General features: G+C 31.8%; 3 protein-coding genes across 5 annotated transcripts; 1 reads left to right on the top strand and 2 right to left on the bottom strand.

The window, feature by feature from the left end:
* Window positions 1–167: 167 nt before the first annotated feature.
* Window positions 168–5,425, top strand: LOC143148593 (uncharacterized). Its single transcript, XM_076315070.1, has 2 exons — window positions 168–2,977; window positions 3,129–5,425. Exons 1-2 carry the CDS (start codon window positions 2,780–2,782, stop codon window positions 3,318–3,320), a joined length of 390 nt encoding a protein of 129 aa, XP_076171185.1. The 5' UTR covers window positions 168–2,779; the 3' UTR covers window positions 3,321–5,425.
* A 329-nt stretch (window positions 5,426–5,754) lies between these two features.
* Window positions 5,755–10,024, bottom strand: Afg3l2 (AFG3 like matrix AAA peptidase subunit 2). The gene is made up of 13 exons (XM_076315064.1): window positions 9,654–10,024; window positions 9,273–9,393; window positions 8,856–9,159; window positions 8,670–8,763; window positions 8,431–8,596; window positions 8,219–8,351; window positions 7,843–7,961; window positions 7,447–7,722; window positions 7,128–7,355; window positions 6,834–7,060; window positions 6,584–6,760; window positions 6,262–6,480; window positions 5,755–6,182 (listed from the first exon to the last, which is right to left on the bottom strand). The coding sequence occupies exons 1-13, from the start codon at window positions 9,735–9,737 to the stop codon at window positions 5,925–5,927; spliced, it is 2,406 nt and encodes an 801-aa protein (XP_076171179.1). The 5' UTR covers window positions 9,738–10,024; the 3' UTR covers window positions 5,755–5,924.
* Window positions 10,025–11,318: 1,294 nt separating this feature from the next.
* Window positions 11,319–13,882, bottom strand: LOC143148591 (uncharacterized). Of its 3 annotated transcripts, XM_076315067.1 has the most exons (8): window positions 13,409–13,882; window positions 12,952–13,128; window positions 12,469–12,880; window positions 12,204–12,397; window positions 11,898–12,120; window positions 11,791–11,831; window positions 11,578–11,706; window positions 11,319–11,498 (listed from the first exon to the last, which is right to left on the bottom strand). In XM_076315067.1, exons 1-8 carry the CDS (start codon window positions 13,601–13,603, stop codon window positions 11,424–11,426), a joined length of 1,446 nt encoding a protein of 481 aa, XP_076171182.1. In that variant the 5' UTR covers window positions 13,604–13,882; the 3' UTR covers window positions 11,319–11,423. The 3 variants fall into 3 exon arrangements, with proteins under 3 accessions (XP_076171182.1, XP_076171181.1, XP_076171183.1); XM_076315066.1 differs by having other exon boundaries at window positions 11,791–12,120; window positions 13,409–13,873; XM_076315068.1 differs by lacking the exon at window positions 13,409–13,882 and adding an exon at window positions 13,243–13,385 and having other exon boundaries at window positions 11,791–12,120.
* Window positions 13,883–13,897: the final 15 nt, after the last annotated feature.

Raw genomic sequence — 13,897 nt, 5'->3', positions numbered from 1 at the left:
ACCTCGCGAACTAGAAGGTAATTCGTGGTTGCTAGGACTTCGTTTTTACATTCGAGATGTGGAATGCGACTGTAAATTTTAGGACACTATTTTGGAAGTACACTATGTATAAGTCGGCGAAAGATTTGACTAGGAAGACGCGTTGAGGAAAATTTTAAACCCTGTTACTTCCTTGATCGATGACTCGGATTGGAGAATCGGTAATAATAAATATTATTAACATTAAGTTGGACAAAATCGATAACAATGTTCAACGATCGGTAAAAAATATGTCCAATATTTCGAACAGCAAAAATAAGATAAAGAGACTTCTTGTTTGTGGCACTTCTCTCACGAACCAAGTCAATTCTTTCGTTGACTCAGGAATTACATTGAAAGACAGGATGACCATAGTCTTAGAATCGGCACGAAATTAACGATATTGTCTTCAAACAGGGTATTTTGAAGTAGACTTTGTTAAAAGAAACCATTAAATGGCAATGTATTTTTTATACGCAAAAATGTTAACTATCTTTTAACACCATGCGTCACGATTATAATACAGGGTGTTACTAAGTCACGGACACAAATTTTAGTACAGATTTTGATCGTTTCAAAATTCTCACGAAAAAAAAAATAATGCATTAAATATATCTTTGTTGGCCATTATTTTATGAACAACTCTCTACACTATATTTTTAGTTACAGCTTATTTTTATACCTTACAACAAATGCCGTCTAACACGGTAAATATAAGTATAACAAAATTCGACAAATTACTTGTTAGCACTGATATTTGACACTTGTATAGGTTATCTGAAACTATATGGAACAAATAGAGGTAATTCCTCCCGAAAAATAAATCTTTTGTTTAATTACAGAAGGTTTTTTTTTATTAGAAAATAATGTCTTTTCCTTTAGAAGAAAAATATTCAGGAGATCTTTTAGATAATACATTTTGAAATTCCCTGTACAATGCATCCAGCAACGTACAATTATTCGCGTTTGTAGAGGTTAGGAATATTTATCAACGAAGTAAATCAGATTATCTACTTACAGGCGCTCCATCCGTGTTACAATATTTAATTTCCATTATCGTGTTATATATCAATGCCAAAAATGTGATCCCTTACTTTGCAAATACCCTGTATACGTCAATGACGCAGAACACAAATGCGAAGTTCACATTTTCCGTAACGTTTATCCATCAATCTTGGCTGTTGTCCGAATCAATTTGTCGGTGAGTAATCGGAGCCGTAAGCTATCCCGTAGTTAGGGCAAATTTTATAATTATAATTACGTTATCGGTGTAATTGTCCATTAACGCATGACAACGTCGCATTTTTTACATCGTAGCTAATTGCTCGGATTCGCGTCGTACTCGTTACCGTCACGAACCCTCGTTTAACAGAATTTTTCTGTTAGATAAAACTGACCCCTCCCCGATGCACGAGCACGATTAAGTATAACCTCGATGAAAGATATGTCCTACCTGTAAAATTAACTAAAAAAAAAAAAAAAACAGAAAGAGGAAGAAGAAAAAAACAACAACAGAAAAGAAAGAATAGCGAACCAAAGTCGCGAGCCACACACATACATACATACATACAGAGACGGAAAGAAAAACGTAAAGAGTAAATTTCTTTTTCCACTTCCAACATATTGCGGGAGACCGATTACCATTTCGACTCATCGCGTAATTAAGTATTAAAGAAAAAAGAAAAGACTCTAAAGAGGACCAAAGTACTTAAACGTTACTACGCCCAAGTTGTGGCGCCATTTAATGCAGCGATAACTATAATGTAATAAATAATTATCGCTTTCGCGGTGATAACGCATTGTCAATAAGGGTGAGGTGAAAACGTGAGAAGCATATGAGGGGGAAAGAGAGGGGAAAGAGAAGCAAGCCGAATGTTAACTGTATATTTGAGAACATGGTAAAAAAAAAAACAACGAAAACGTGACAAAACATTGTCCGCGTAAATGTAATTAATTAACTTATTAGACAGACACCCCGAGATATTATATATGTATATGTACGTGTATGTAGCGAATGCTCCACACAGAAACTTCCCCGAGGACGACCGCCTCCGATTATTTTCGAAACTCGACACCTTTTAATGCGTGGCGCTGTGGATATAGTATAATAACGTCCGTCGAATATAATTTTTCGATAGCACAAGTTCGATCGTATTTTACAAAAAATGAACAGATTTAAACAAAGAAAATATTGACCAATAAGAGGTTACAAGTTTGTATTTTAATTGTGGTATGATGGACTTTAAACGCTTGTTTAAAAGTACCGTTGAACAATCTAACCTGCACAGTAGTACTAAATTGATTGCATTACCTTCGAAATAGTTTTTTCTAAAATCAACGGACAAATATTTATTTCAAAAACTTCTAACTTGTCCTGTATCATTGTATCGTCAGTTTATAGACATCTGTAATGATTACTTTTGTTACCATAGTATGGTACACAAACACTGTTTTACTCACGATACAGGTTCATAATTTTGTAATTATTATCGATCGAACGTGTACACCATTCCCTCAAGGCTGTCTAAATACGTAGTTCGTAGCGAAATTATTCGCGGCAACGGAAGGGGCGTGAAAAATGAATTATCCGTTGCATAATTAAGCGGATAACTAATAGGCGGCAGATAAGAAATAGGTTACCCATTAATGAATCCAATTACGAAATTAATTAGAGCGCGGTCCAAGCTCGCCACCGTACGATAATTTGGATTTCGCTCAAGTCACATGCAGAGTCGATAAATATGAAACCTGTGCTTAACTTATGACGTCATCGAGTCGTTTCACATGCACACACACATACACACAGGTACACGACGTGACATCGAGCGAATGCATGAAAGAAGAAAAAACAAACACATCCATTGACACAAAAAAAGTCCGCAGAGAAGCAGGCATGATCATCAGCAAACCTGGCTGGATGAAGAACAAAGAAAACACGGGAAAAAGGGAAAAACGTAAGGTAACAAAAATAGGATTTAGATTAGTGTGATACAAGGTACGACAAAGCAATAATTTAGTGATTGTATGATATATTTGATTAGTGAGTTAGCGAGCTAAGTTTAATGGTAAAGTTTCGGAACGTATAAACATTTACTCGATAAATCGTATAGTTTTGTAGAAACGCTGGGATGACACGCCATTTCGGAGAAGAAAAACACAAAAAAAAAATGAAAACGCTGTCTTGGGATCAAAGATTTATCGCGACGAAAGTCGGGAAAGGGTTAACGAAACGTGTAAGGCTGACGATCGACGATAAACTTTTTCGACACGTGAGATCATCTACACGTACGAAAATTCCGTGACATTGCCTGTTCGATTTCGTACGCGTTGCTTCTCCTCTGCTCTTTTTGTAAATCATGCAACGACGAAGATGCTGTGACAAATCGGAGAAGAGAAATAACTTCACGCAACTAAATTATTTTTGTTTTCTCCCCTTGAAAGTTTCTTTTCGTTACTGAAGCGAGCTTCATTTGCAAACTAACGTTACAGTATTCGAGATCGAAGGTATTCACAATTTATTCGTTTCTTGAAAAAATTCGATTTCCCCGGAAATGTAATAGACTAAATTTTGAATTGAAACAATATATTTGTTGATACGCAAAACTCATCGGTGATAAAGGGTCGTTACGATTTAATAATTTCTTTTATTAGTTAATAACTCCATAAACATGAAGAAGTTTATACGTTGAACGATTTTTTTTTGTTATCATAGATCGATCGAGAAGACATTTCGCTCGAGTACTATGAAAAAATTCTGAGTAAGACAATACGCTTTGCAAAGTATTGAAGTTACAGACTTTAGATTAGAAACATGTTGTACATTTTGTTCTACAAAAATATTTTGTAGAATCTTAGGTGCATCTGAATATTACAATAGAAAATGGACGTTAAACATCTTTGTCAGTTTTTCATAGCATGTTTATCGATAATGCGTTTGCGTGATCCGTTGAAATCTGCGGTAATCGCTCGTAAACAACAAAAGATAATTTATACATCTTAACACATGATAATCTGCAGAAAATTAGAAGTGTAAACAGATTTTTTCCTGCATAAACATTTGATCTCAATATATCTCAATAATAAACTGTTGTCACTTAGATAATGTTTGCATTTAAAACAGTTTTAAAGTAATATGCGTGCGCATATTACTTCTGCCAAATATACATATAACCTCAATCTTTTAATGTTTGATACGCAACATTCATCAGTATTACAGAAACTCTTGCAAGCTTAAAAAATGTATACATATTTCTATTTAAAATTTTATATAACAGAGACACTAACAAATTTGGCGAACACTTACTCATGTTGATAACATTGAATATAATAGGCTTCTATTCCAAACAAAATACATGCCTGAAAATACTTAAATAATACAGATCGTGTTGTCTAAAACAATTTGCGTAAAATCGACATTCAAAATGTCATGAATGCAGGAAATGAATTGTATCGCTGCTTAATTTTTCTGCACGAAACGACATGCATAAAAAGCAAAAGCGAATGAACTTCTCGATCAAATGGTACTTTCCTACGGAGCTAAACGTTCAAACTCATTCCCAATGACGGTTCGAGTCATGAAATAAAATTTCAGAGAAAATCCCAAGACTGATAGTGGATATATTGAGATGCATGCACATCTATTGCTCTGATTTATTTAAAACCCATGTATAAACGAGCTCGAAACTTACTGAAATCGTTTATGAATGTTCTGCCGTAATGAGTAACGAAAGAAAGAGAACGGAGGAAGGTCTACATTTTCCACATTCATGGACGCATCTTGTTCTCTTTTGAACAGATTTTTTAAAGGTTTTCTTCCCGGAAATTATTGGTCTAAAATTACTTTTTTAATCCATATTTATGACACTATTAAACAAAATAGTAATTACCAAAATAAACAATTACTGTTCTCTATTGGAAGTATTGGAATAACACAATTCTAAACAAAAATAATTCAATTTAGAAACATTCATCGTACATATATGACTAATTGTTTGTAACTGCTTGATCATAATCAACAGTCTATACCGGGACGAAAATTTGTTCCTAGAGCTATGAATGCTGTCGAGAAAAAGACCTTCGTCGTATTAAATCTTTTTCAATCTTGTCATAAAAAATATGTATGGACCTTCACAAGGAACCCAAATAGTACTATTCTTCGTTTTTTTTCTTTTTATTTTTATTTGAAGAATGTAATATAATAGCAAGAATTCGATTTACACATACACACGCACACACAAACACACACGGTATGTTTTCATGGAGTGCACCAGGAATTCCGCCAAAGCAAAACCCAACAATTAGCAACAGAAACAGTAACGTAACAAATTATCAATGTACTTACAATACTTAAGGAAGGAACAGTTTAATTGCACTACATTTGTAAACTTTATTAATTATACGTTGCAAAAAATAATATAAATGGTCAGTTATTTCTTCTACCTATCACATAATTCCTACAGATGTCATTCTTACAAAGAAAAATAAAGGTAATTACGATTCATGTAGTTGCATGAACAATAAAAGTTACGTATTTTCTTGATTGTATTATTACATTTTACATCCTACAATACTATGCTTTGTTTATAAATAGAATGAAAAATTGGAATAATTTTTAATTGTATACTTTCAGCTTGATTATCATTACAAAAAATCAGTGTTGACAAACAAGCAGCACATATGCTAAAAAATACAGACACAGTATCATATGAAAACTATCTTCTAAAATAATACGCAAAATTCGCATTTCGAAATTAGCAACTTTTATGGATTACGAAATACAAGAATATGGCATATATAATCAATGCAATTGAAAGCACATTTGTGTATCATTACTTATTACAGTTATATATTTCAAACTATAATACAAAAACTATAATAATTAGCAGACTAGAATCTAAACTGTATAATTATAATGGCTGTTGCGATTGATCTTTAGAAGCACTAGCCGATGCAGTCTCTGATGAAGAAATTTGTTCTTGCGCTTGACTGTCTTTCGATTTATTCCATTCCTTCAAACCTTCTGGTAAGGTAGTATCTTCCTCAAACGATCCTGTTCCCTCGACAAATTGTTCATAAGTTGACTTTTCAGGGAAAGGTCTAGCTCCAAGTAATTCTATCATATCATCTCTACTTAGAATCTCTTGTTTTAATAATCGTTCGGCCACCTGAAGAAATTAGCAGCAAAATTAATTTACTAATTTCCATATTTAATACAATTATTTATTAAATATAATAATTTCAAACCTTAGCTACATCCTCTTTATGCTTTGTAAGCAGATTAATAGTACGTTCATGTGCTCTATCGATTAATTCACGTACTTCACTGTCGATTAACTGTGCAGTATATTCGGAATATGGTTTATCGAAAGTCGCCTCTCCTGGTTCTGGCATTCTGAAACTAACGTTGCCAACTTTTTCGTTCATACCGTACTGAATAACTTGAGCATATGCACTATTAGTTATCTGGTAAAAAAATTAATTTTGTTTGGATTTAACATTTGAATATATTAATAGAATGTAAATTCGATGACAATTGCGTTAAGAAACTACTAAAGTAAAATATTACTTTTTCCAAGTCATCTTTCGCTCCTGTCGTTATACGGCCAAAAAATATTTCTTCCGACACTCTTCCACCAAGTGTCATACACATTCTATCAAACAACTGTTCTTTTGTATAAAGATATTGTTCACGTGGTAAATACTGAGCATAACCTAATCCTTTTCCACGAGGAATGATGGATACCTGTTACATTTAATGTAAAGACATTTTAAAATTTAATTGTACCGAATTTCCACGTAATTGAAGAAAACCGTACCTTCAAAAGTGGATCTGCATGCTCTAAAAACCAGCCTGCTACTGCATGACCAGCCTCGTGATACGCAACTGTTTTTTTCTCTTCAGGTTGCAAAACATTTGTTTTCTTTTCCATACCAGCGACAACTCTTTCAATCGCCTGTTCAAAATGCTTTAGTTGAATATTATCGTTCATATCTCTTGCTGCTATTAAAGCCGCTTCATTACACACATTAGCAATATCAGCTCCTAAAAAAATGTATATGTGATATTATAACAATTAATATTATTTGATAAATTTCACTGATTTTTATACCTGTAAAACCAGGCGTTAAGGAAGCCATTTTTCTAGCCAATTGTATTTTATCTACCACAGTCTTCAAAGGTGCTAGATGTACCTTAAAGATGGAAGCTCGTCCTTTAATGTCGGGAGCTGGGACGAAAATTTGTCTATCAAATCTTCCAGGTCGTAATAATGCTTTATCTAAAATATCTATTCTATTAGTTGCTGCTAGTACGACTACATTGGTTGTTGTATTGAATCCTAAAACGAAGAAAATTAAATATTATACGATATACGATATATGTTGTTGATGTTACAATGTCTAATATCTTCAAATGATATTATTATATACCATCCATTTCAACTAGTAGTTGATTAAGTGTGTTTTCTTGTTCAGAGTGACCACCAAAATTACGACTTCCTCTTTTTCTTCCTACAGCATCGATTTCATCAATAAATAATATACAAGGAGCGTGTTTCCGTGCCATCGCAAACATATCTCGAACCCTTGAAGGACCAACACCAACAAACATTTCCAAAAATTCTGAACCCGACACAGTGAGAAAAGGAACATTCGCTTCTCCGGCCGTGGCCTTAGCTAATAATGTTTTGCCAGTACCAGGTGGACCTATGAACATATCATAGAATTTGTGTCTACTCAAACTTGAAACTAATTTATAAACTGATGCATGTATCTATACAAAAATTGGAAAGATTGAAATTATTTATTGTTAAAATGTACACGTACCTGTCAACATTGCGCCTTTTGGAATCTTAGCACCAAGATCTATGTATTGTTGTGGATTTTTCAAAAAATTTACGAATTCCATAATTTCAATTTTCGCTTCCTCACAACCAGCAACATCTCTAAATTGTTAAACGTACACAGGAATATGTACAATTTTATGATTAGAAAAAACCATAAATAGAATATTACTCAGATGTAATATTCTAGATTGGATTTCATAGTTTTATGCAATTGCTTTCTACAATACACTTTATTACATTCTTTCACTCTTCTTGTTTTTTGATTGCTCAATTATTCAAAAACATACTAAGAAAAATAATTACAGAATCGAAGAAAATTGTCCACAATTTATAACCTGAAAAGTTTATTAACTTACTTAAATCGAACGCCAATATCTTTGGAGTTAATTAATTTTGCGGTCGATTCCATTACTGAACCAAAAATTCCACCTGATCTCCCTCTTCCACCAAATGATTGCATCGATTTTCTAAAAAAGTATAGGATGACTCCTACAATTAAAAATTAATATCACAACCAGTTACAATTTGTGCATTCAATGTATACATCAGTACAAAAAACATAACTTACCCCACATGATGAACTGTGGCAACATTTTCAAAATATTTGACATTTCAATCTCGTCTTTATAAATTACTAATAAATAATTTTGTGGTTCTATGTTTAAATCACTTTGTGCATTCTCTAAATTTTTTTCAAACATTTGAAGACTCCCTATATTAAACCATACAGTCTCCTACAAAATAAACTAAACAAATTATAATATACTTTATAAATTTAGTATATTTAGATTTAATTTGTAAACTCACACTTCCATCTATATAATGTCCAGGTAACAATTTTATACGGACCCATTGTTTATTAACAACTTCTACTTTGTCCACAATTCCATTGTTTAAACACCTATAGACAATTAACACAGATTATTTAATTGAATTTAATAAAACCTATATATCAATTATATTGCTAATGTAATAAAAAAATATTTATATTACTTAGTTACAAAATCCCGCCATGTGATCTCTGTTCCAGAATCTAAACCACTAAAGTACAAAACAAAAATTGCTGCAAAGACTGAAGTTAACAAAATCGTCTTTTTGTCGATTAAGTCTGGAAATGGTTTCTTTCCCCCTGGTCCACTTATAGGGAACTCAAACTTCCAACTGAAATGATGTTCAGACTTATTTGTAGGTGAAGAGTAAGATTTGCTACTTGATTGTGAAGTGGTCTCTTTTGTAGCTCCTCCTTTGACTTGTTCCTTCACCTTATCAGTAGGTTTTGACTCAGTTTTTTGATTTCCTATAATTAAACAATAGAAATTATATTTTAGTCTATTAATATTATACAGGGAGTCTTATAGATGAAAGTTTACTTGGCACCAGTATAAGGCAAGTCAATAAAAATGAAATAACCTTTATAAAACTTTTCAAATCCTTTTGGTGGTTGTTTACACAGTAACCTCCATTGCTGTTGAAATCGTTCAAACATAGTTGCTTGAATATCATTTTTACTTAATGACAAATATCTTCGTAACTGAAACAGATTTTATATAGATTATACATAAAATAGAAGAGACACTTTAGCATGTATAAATAAATATGCCAATAACCGACACAATTGAATTTCCAATTAAATTAAATTTGATAAAGGTAAGAATTATACCAGTTTTTACCAAATATCTTAATAACAATTTATAAGTAAATAATTAGTTTAGAGTCTTGAATTATGAATAATATCATAAATATTTGTTGTATCATACTACAGAACAGAGGTTACTTAGGTTACATTTGTACCTGAATTGAGTCGATATTTTTATACGCCGATTTCAATATAAACTTTTCCAATTTAATGGCGGAAAACAGTAGCTGATGAGCCATACTCGTTTCTTCAATTATCTCACAATATGATGAAATTTCGTAGTTCCTACCCCTAGTGCCGACTCACAACACATCACCGACTACAAGAAATCGTTTCAATAAATATCCCTAATCTTAACCCTCACTTTACATTTTCAATTGCAATTTATATATATCCATGCCGTTCACTTCACTCAGTCACATGGATTATGCAGCGTGAGAGAAAATAACGAAGTTCCACCTCTCCGTTACAAAATTATATACATACGATTTTATATCGTTTTTACGTGGATTAAAATTGTTCTATTTAAACCTTATAGTAGATTATCGATACGATAAGTAAACTATTATTTACTAAATACGTATCATTGCATTTTAGTACACTTTTGTGTATGTCATTTAAATAAAATATATTAGTTACAATATATTGTTCCTTGAATTGGTAATCTTTTTACCAAGAATTAATTAAATTAAATAAATTCTTGTAACAACAAATATAGATAAAATACAGAAAAAACAACACTGATGATATATGGGTTAGAAATTTCAGTTAGTAAGAGTTGGTGTCACAATCTGAGATAACGACCTGGTAAAAGATCATCAGTGGTTTTGAAACGACCTTACTATAGCCAGAAAGGTAGTAAACGTAAAAAGCTCATCCCTATACCATAGATATTTTATCTTACGGAAGTGATGTAAAACATTAATAGTTTTGGAGTAACTTCTTCATTTAAGAATGATGATTCTACGAACTATAAACTGAATTTATTATTACAATATTTTCTGAAACTAATAGATTTGATAGAATCTGATATGATATACAGGAATGAGTTTTCTACATATACCAGTTGTACTACTACCCAAAAGTTATTGCTAAAATATCTATCTTATATCTTGTCTCTACTGTAAGAATTTTAGCGCCATCTACGTCAAAATTTCCAAATTTATTAAATGGCAAATGAGTTCTGTAATAGTAACGTTACTAGATAGATATTTAGTGACTTTGTACAATCGTTTTAAAAGGGATTAATACATATTTTTTTTAATAAATCATTTTACTCCTCATTTTCTGTTTAGAGAAATTATAGATCCACGAATTAAACTATTATGTATTGAATTTGAATAACTGTAACCTATAAGTTTAAATATTACAATCTAGTGTTTCATCCACGAAGCGAGTAAAAGTAGGTATCATAATGTTATAGGGGTAACAGGATTGGTAATTTTTCTTTAACACGATATGACACTATTTATTACCTAGTTATTTTTAGGCCAATGGAATAGCTAAATAATAAACGAATGTATGAAACAATGCATGACACGTGCAGAATGTGTCACATCGTTGAGGATATAAATATACTTCGAACAAGATATTTTTAAGTTTCTAAGAAAAATTATTTTTATTACCATACATGGTTATTATTGCGACACTTGATTCAATCATATTGCAATGAATTAAGTAATTTTATGTAATATTAATATACATTTCTCTGTGCAAAATTATAATAATCAGACTTATTTGTAGAATATACGTGAATAGAAGAGAAGCCATTGAATACTAAGCCACTAAATAAGAATAATTAAATTATAGTAATCAAATACTCATTTGTTAATGCATTGTTATTAAAATTCTAAATTAATGTATGTGTTATTGTATGTACAAAAAGAATATTAATAACTTTTAGATGTACATTTAGAACTGATGTGCTAACTTTCAGTTTGTGAATAATTTGAATTTTCTTCTATGCTTATTGTACAAGGAACATATTCTTGTACCGAGTCCTGGAAGAAAAAAGAAATATAAAAAATATATATATTTGAAACGACTTAAATCCAAAGATAAACAAATAAAAATGCATACTGAGTTAACTATTATTTGTCGTCCTTCTTCTAAGTTCAGTCCATCCATATCTTCTGCTGTTAATATTATCACAGAATCCTCTGGTATACTATTCTCATCTATATAAGTTATTGGAATTTCTGACGAAACCTGTAATTGAAATTTATTAATGATTATAGAATTCAAAATTATATTAGATAAGAAACAATGATAAATGTCAAAATTATTTAGTACCTCACAGTATGTAAAATCAGATCCTTCTTGAGTCTTTAGATCTATAATGTGTTTAGAATCTATTAATCGTTGCTTTCTCGAGGTCGTCAAGCGTTCTGATTTTTTACCATCTTGTTGAAGACGTCTCCATATTGTTGTTTTTGGAATATGATAAGTCATCGATGCCGCCGCTTGTGACATTTTTCCCCCTTTACAAGCCGCAACGGCTTCTTCCAACCGAGATTTTTTTAGTTCTTCGTTTTCCGTTTTACGTTTTTTCCAAAATGATAATGGTAGTTTTCCCTCGTCCACTAACCGTGCTTTATCTCTAAATAAAGTAGTTTTTGGAATCTAAAAATACAATTACTAATATTGTTCGCAGAAAGTTCAAATAAAATTAAAATTATTGATCAATTGAAAACTGATGGTATTACTTTGAATTCAAGTGCAACTTTGGTTAGATTCTCTCCCCTTTCCAAAGCTTTAACTGCAGCTTCTCGTTTGTCAGAACCATAGGATCTTTTCATTTCTGAGCGCAATATTTGATAACCTTCTTTTTGAATTCTTCTCCACAATACAGTCTTTGGTATACTAAACATTTCTGATGCATGTTGCAAACTTGATCCACCTATGATAATAATGAAATAAACTGAACAACATAAAAGAGCTAACATTTTGAAATGTAAAACAAATACCAACCAATTACAGTATTTATAGCAGCTTTCATACATTCTGCTGGATATTCATTTCGTGATGCATTTAAATGTATTCCTAATGCTTTAGCTCGCATGTACAGGGTCGAACGTGGTATATTATGTTTAGTTGAAGCTTCTATTAATGTTTGCCCTGACTTCAAGTCATTGATTGCTGATGCTAACATATCGTCACTGTACTCTCTTTTTATTGTATCACGTCTGCGTTTCTTTCTTTTACTTAAAGTTGAATTTTCAGTAAGCTTTTGTTCTTGTTGATCCTCTAAATCTTCATAGCCACGTTGCAATGCATTGATAACATTTTCTTCCGTCTCACTGATTACAGTCATTGGTTCTTCATTATTATCGTTAAAATCTTTTGCACTTGTAATTGAATCATTTTCATCGAGCCCATCAATCTATGAACATATATAATATTACAAAATAAAAGTCAATGTTTTCATTTAATTCTTACAAATAAAAAAACAACCTCAATAAGGCCACATATTTTTAAGGAACGTGCTGCATCCAGTAAGCTACTAATATTCTCAACTGGAACTCGAACTTCACCATGATAAATAAATTCTATAATAGATTTTATATCTTGTGCTGAGATATCGCTCAATATTATTGTTGGATGATCTTCATTCACTTGACTCAAAACCTCCTATAATGAAAGATTAAAAGTTTGTTACGTAAATCATGTCTGACAATATGCATACGAACTAACCTATTTATGAAACATAAAATATATATTTTTTTAAAACAGAATTATTAGTACCCATAGAAGATTGACATTAACTGTGTGATCACACGACAGCGAACAAATTTTTGAGTTTACGTGAAAAATTATTGTATCGTCTATGAGCATATAACGATAATCGTAACAAATTTATTCAAGTTCAGAAATTTTTAAGACTGCTCTTAAAAATATAAAAGTTCTTTACTCGGAACAAAGTACTACAAGCGCAGAGGACTATACGATGAGCATGAATACGTTCTCCAGCAGCAGCTAGTATAACATCCACCATGCAATCTTCGTCCAGAAGTTGTCTAACTACATCGAATAAATGATTTTCATAATCATTCCATTTGAAACAATAACTCTGATTAATTTCATGTTGGCCAACAACTTCAGACATGCCGTTTCAGTTTCGTTTCCTTTTCCAATGATGTGTATACAAACGGAATTTGGAACGGGACTGAATTTTTCGCAACCAAGATGCGACACTTTAATTCAGCTACTCGTTGCACTTTTCAAAAACTCCGAAGAAAATTCACCGATATTTTATGATCGTGCTTCTCTGTTGAATTTTAAGTTCCCTCATACGAACATTCCATTCCTTACATAAACATTTACTTATCTGAAAATTTTTAAGTAGATAATCGTAGTGAAGATCGATTACCAGTTAAAAGCGCATCGTTATTGACAGATA

The sequence above is a fragment of the Ptiloglossa arizonensis genome, chromosome 6 (genome assembly GCF_051014685.1).
Source record: "Ptiloglossa arizonensis isolate GNS036 chromosome 6, iyPtiAriz1_principal, whole genome shotgun sequence".
NCBI lineage: Eukaryota > Metazoa > Arthropoda > Insecta > Hymenoptera > Colletidae > Ptiloglossa > Ptiloglossa arizonensis.
The sequence above is the reverse complement of the archived record's forward strand: the minus strand, read 5'-3'. Positions and strand labels throughout refer to the sequence as shown.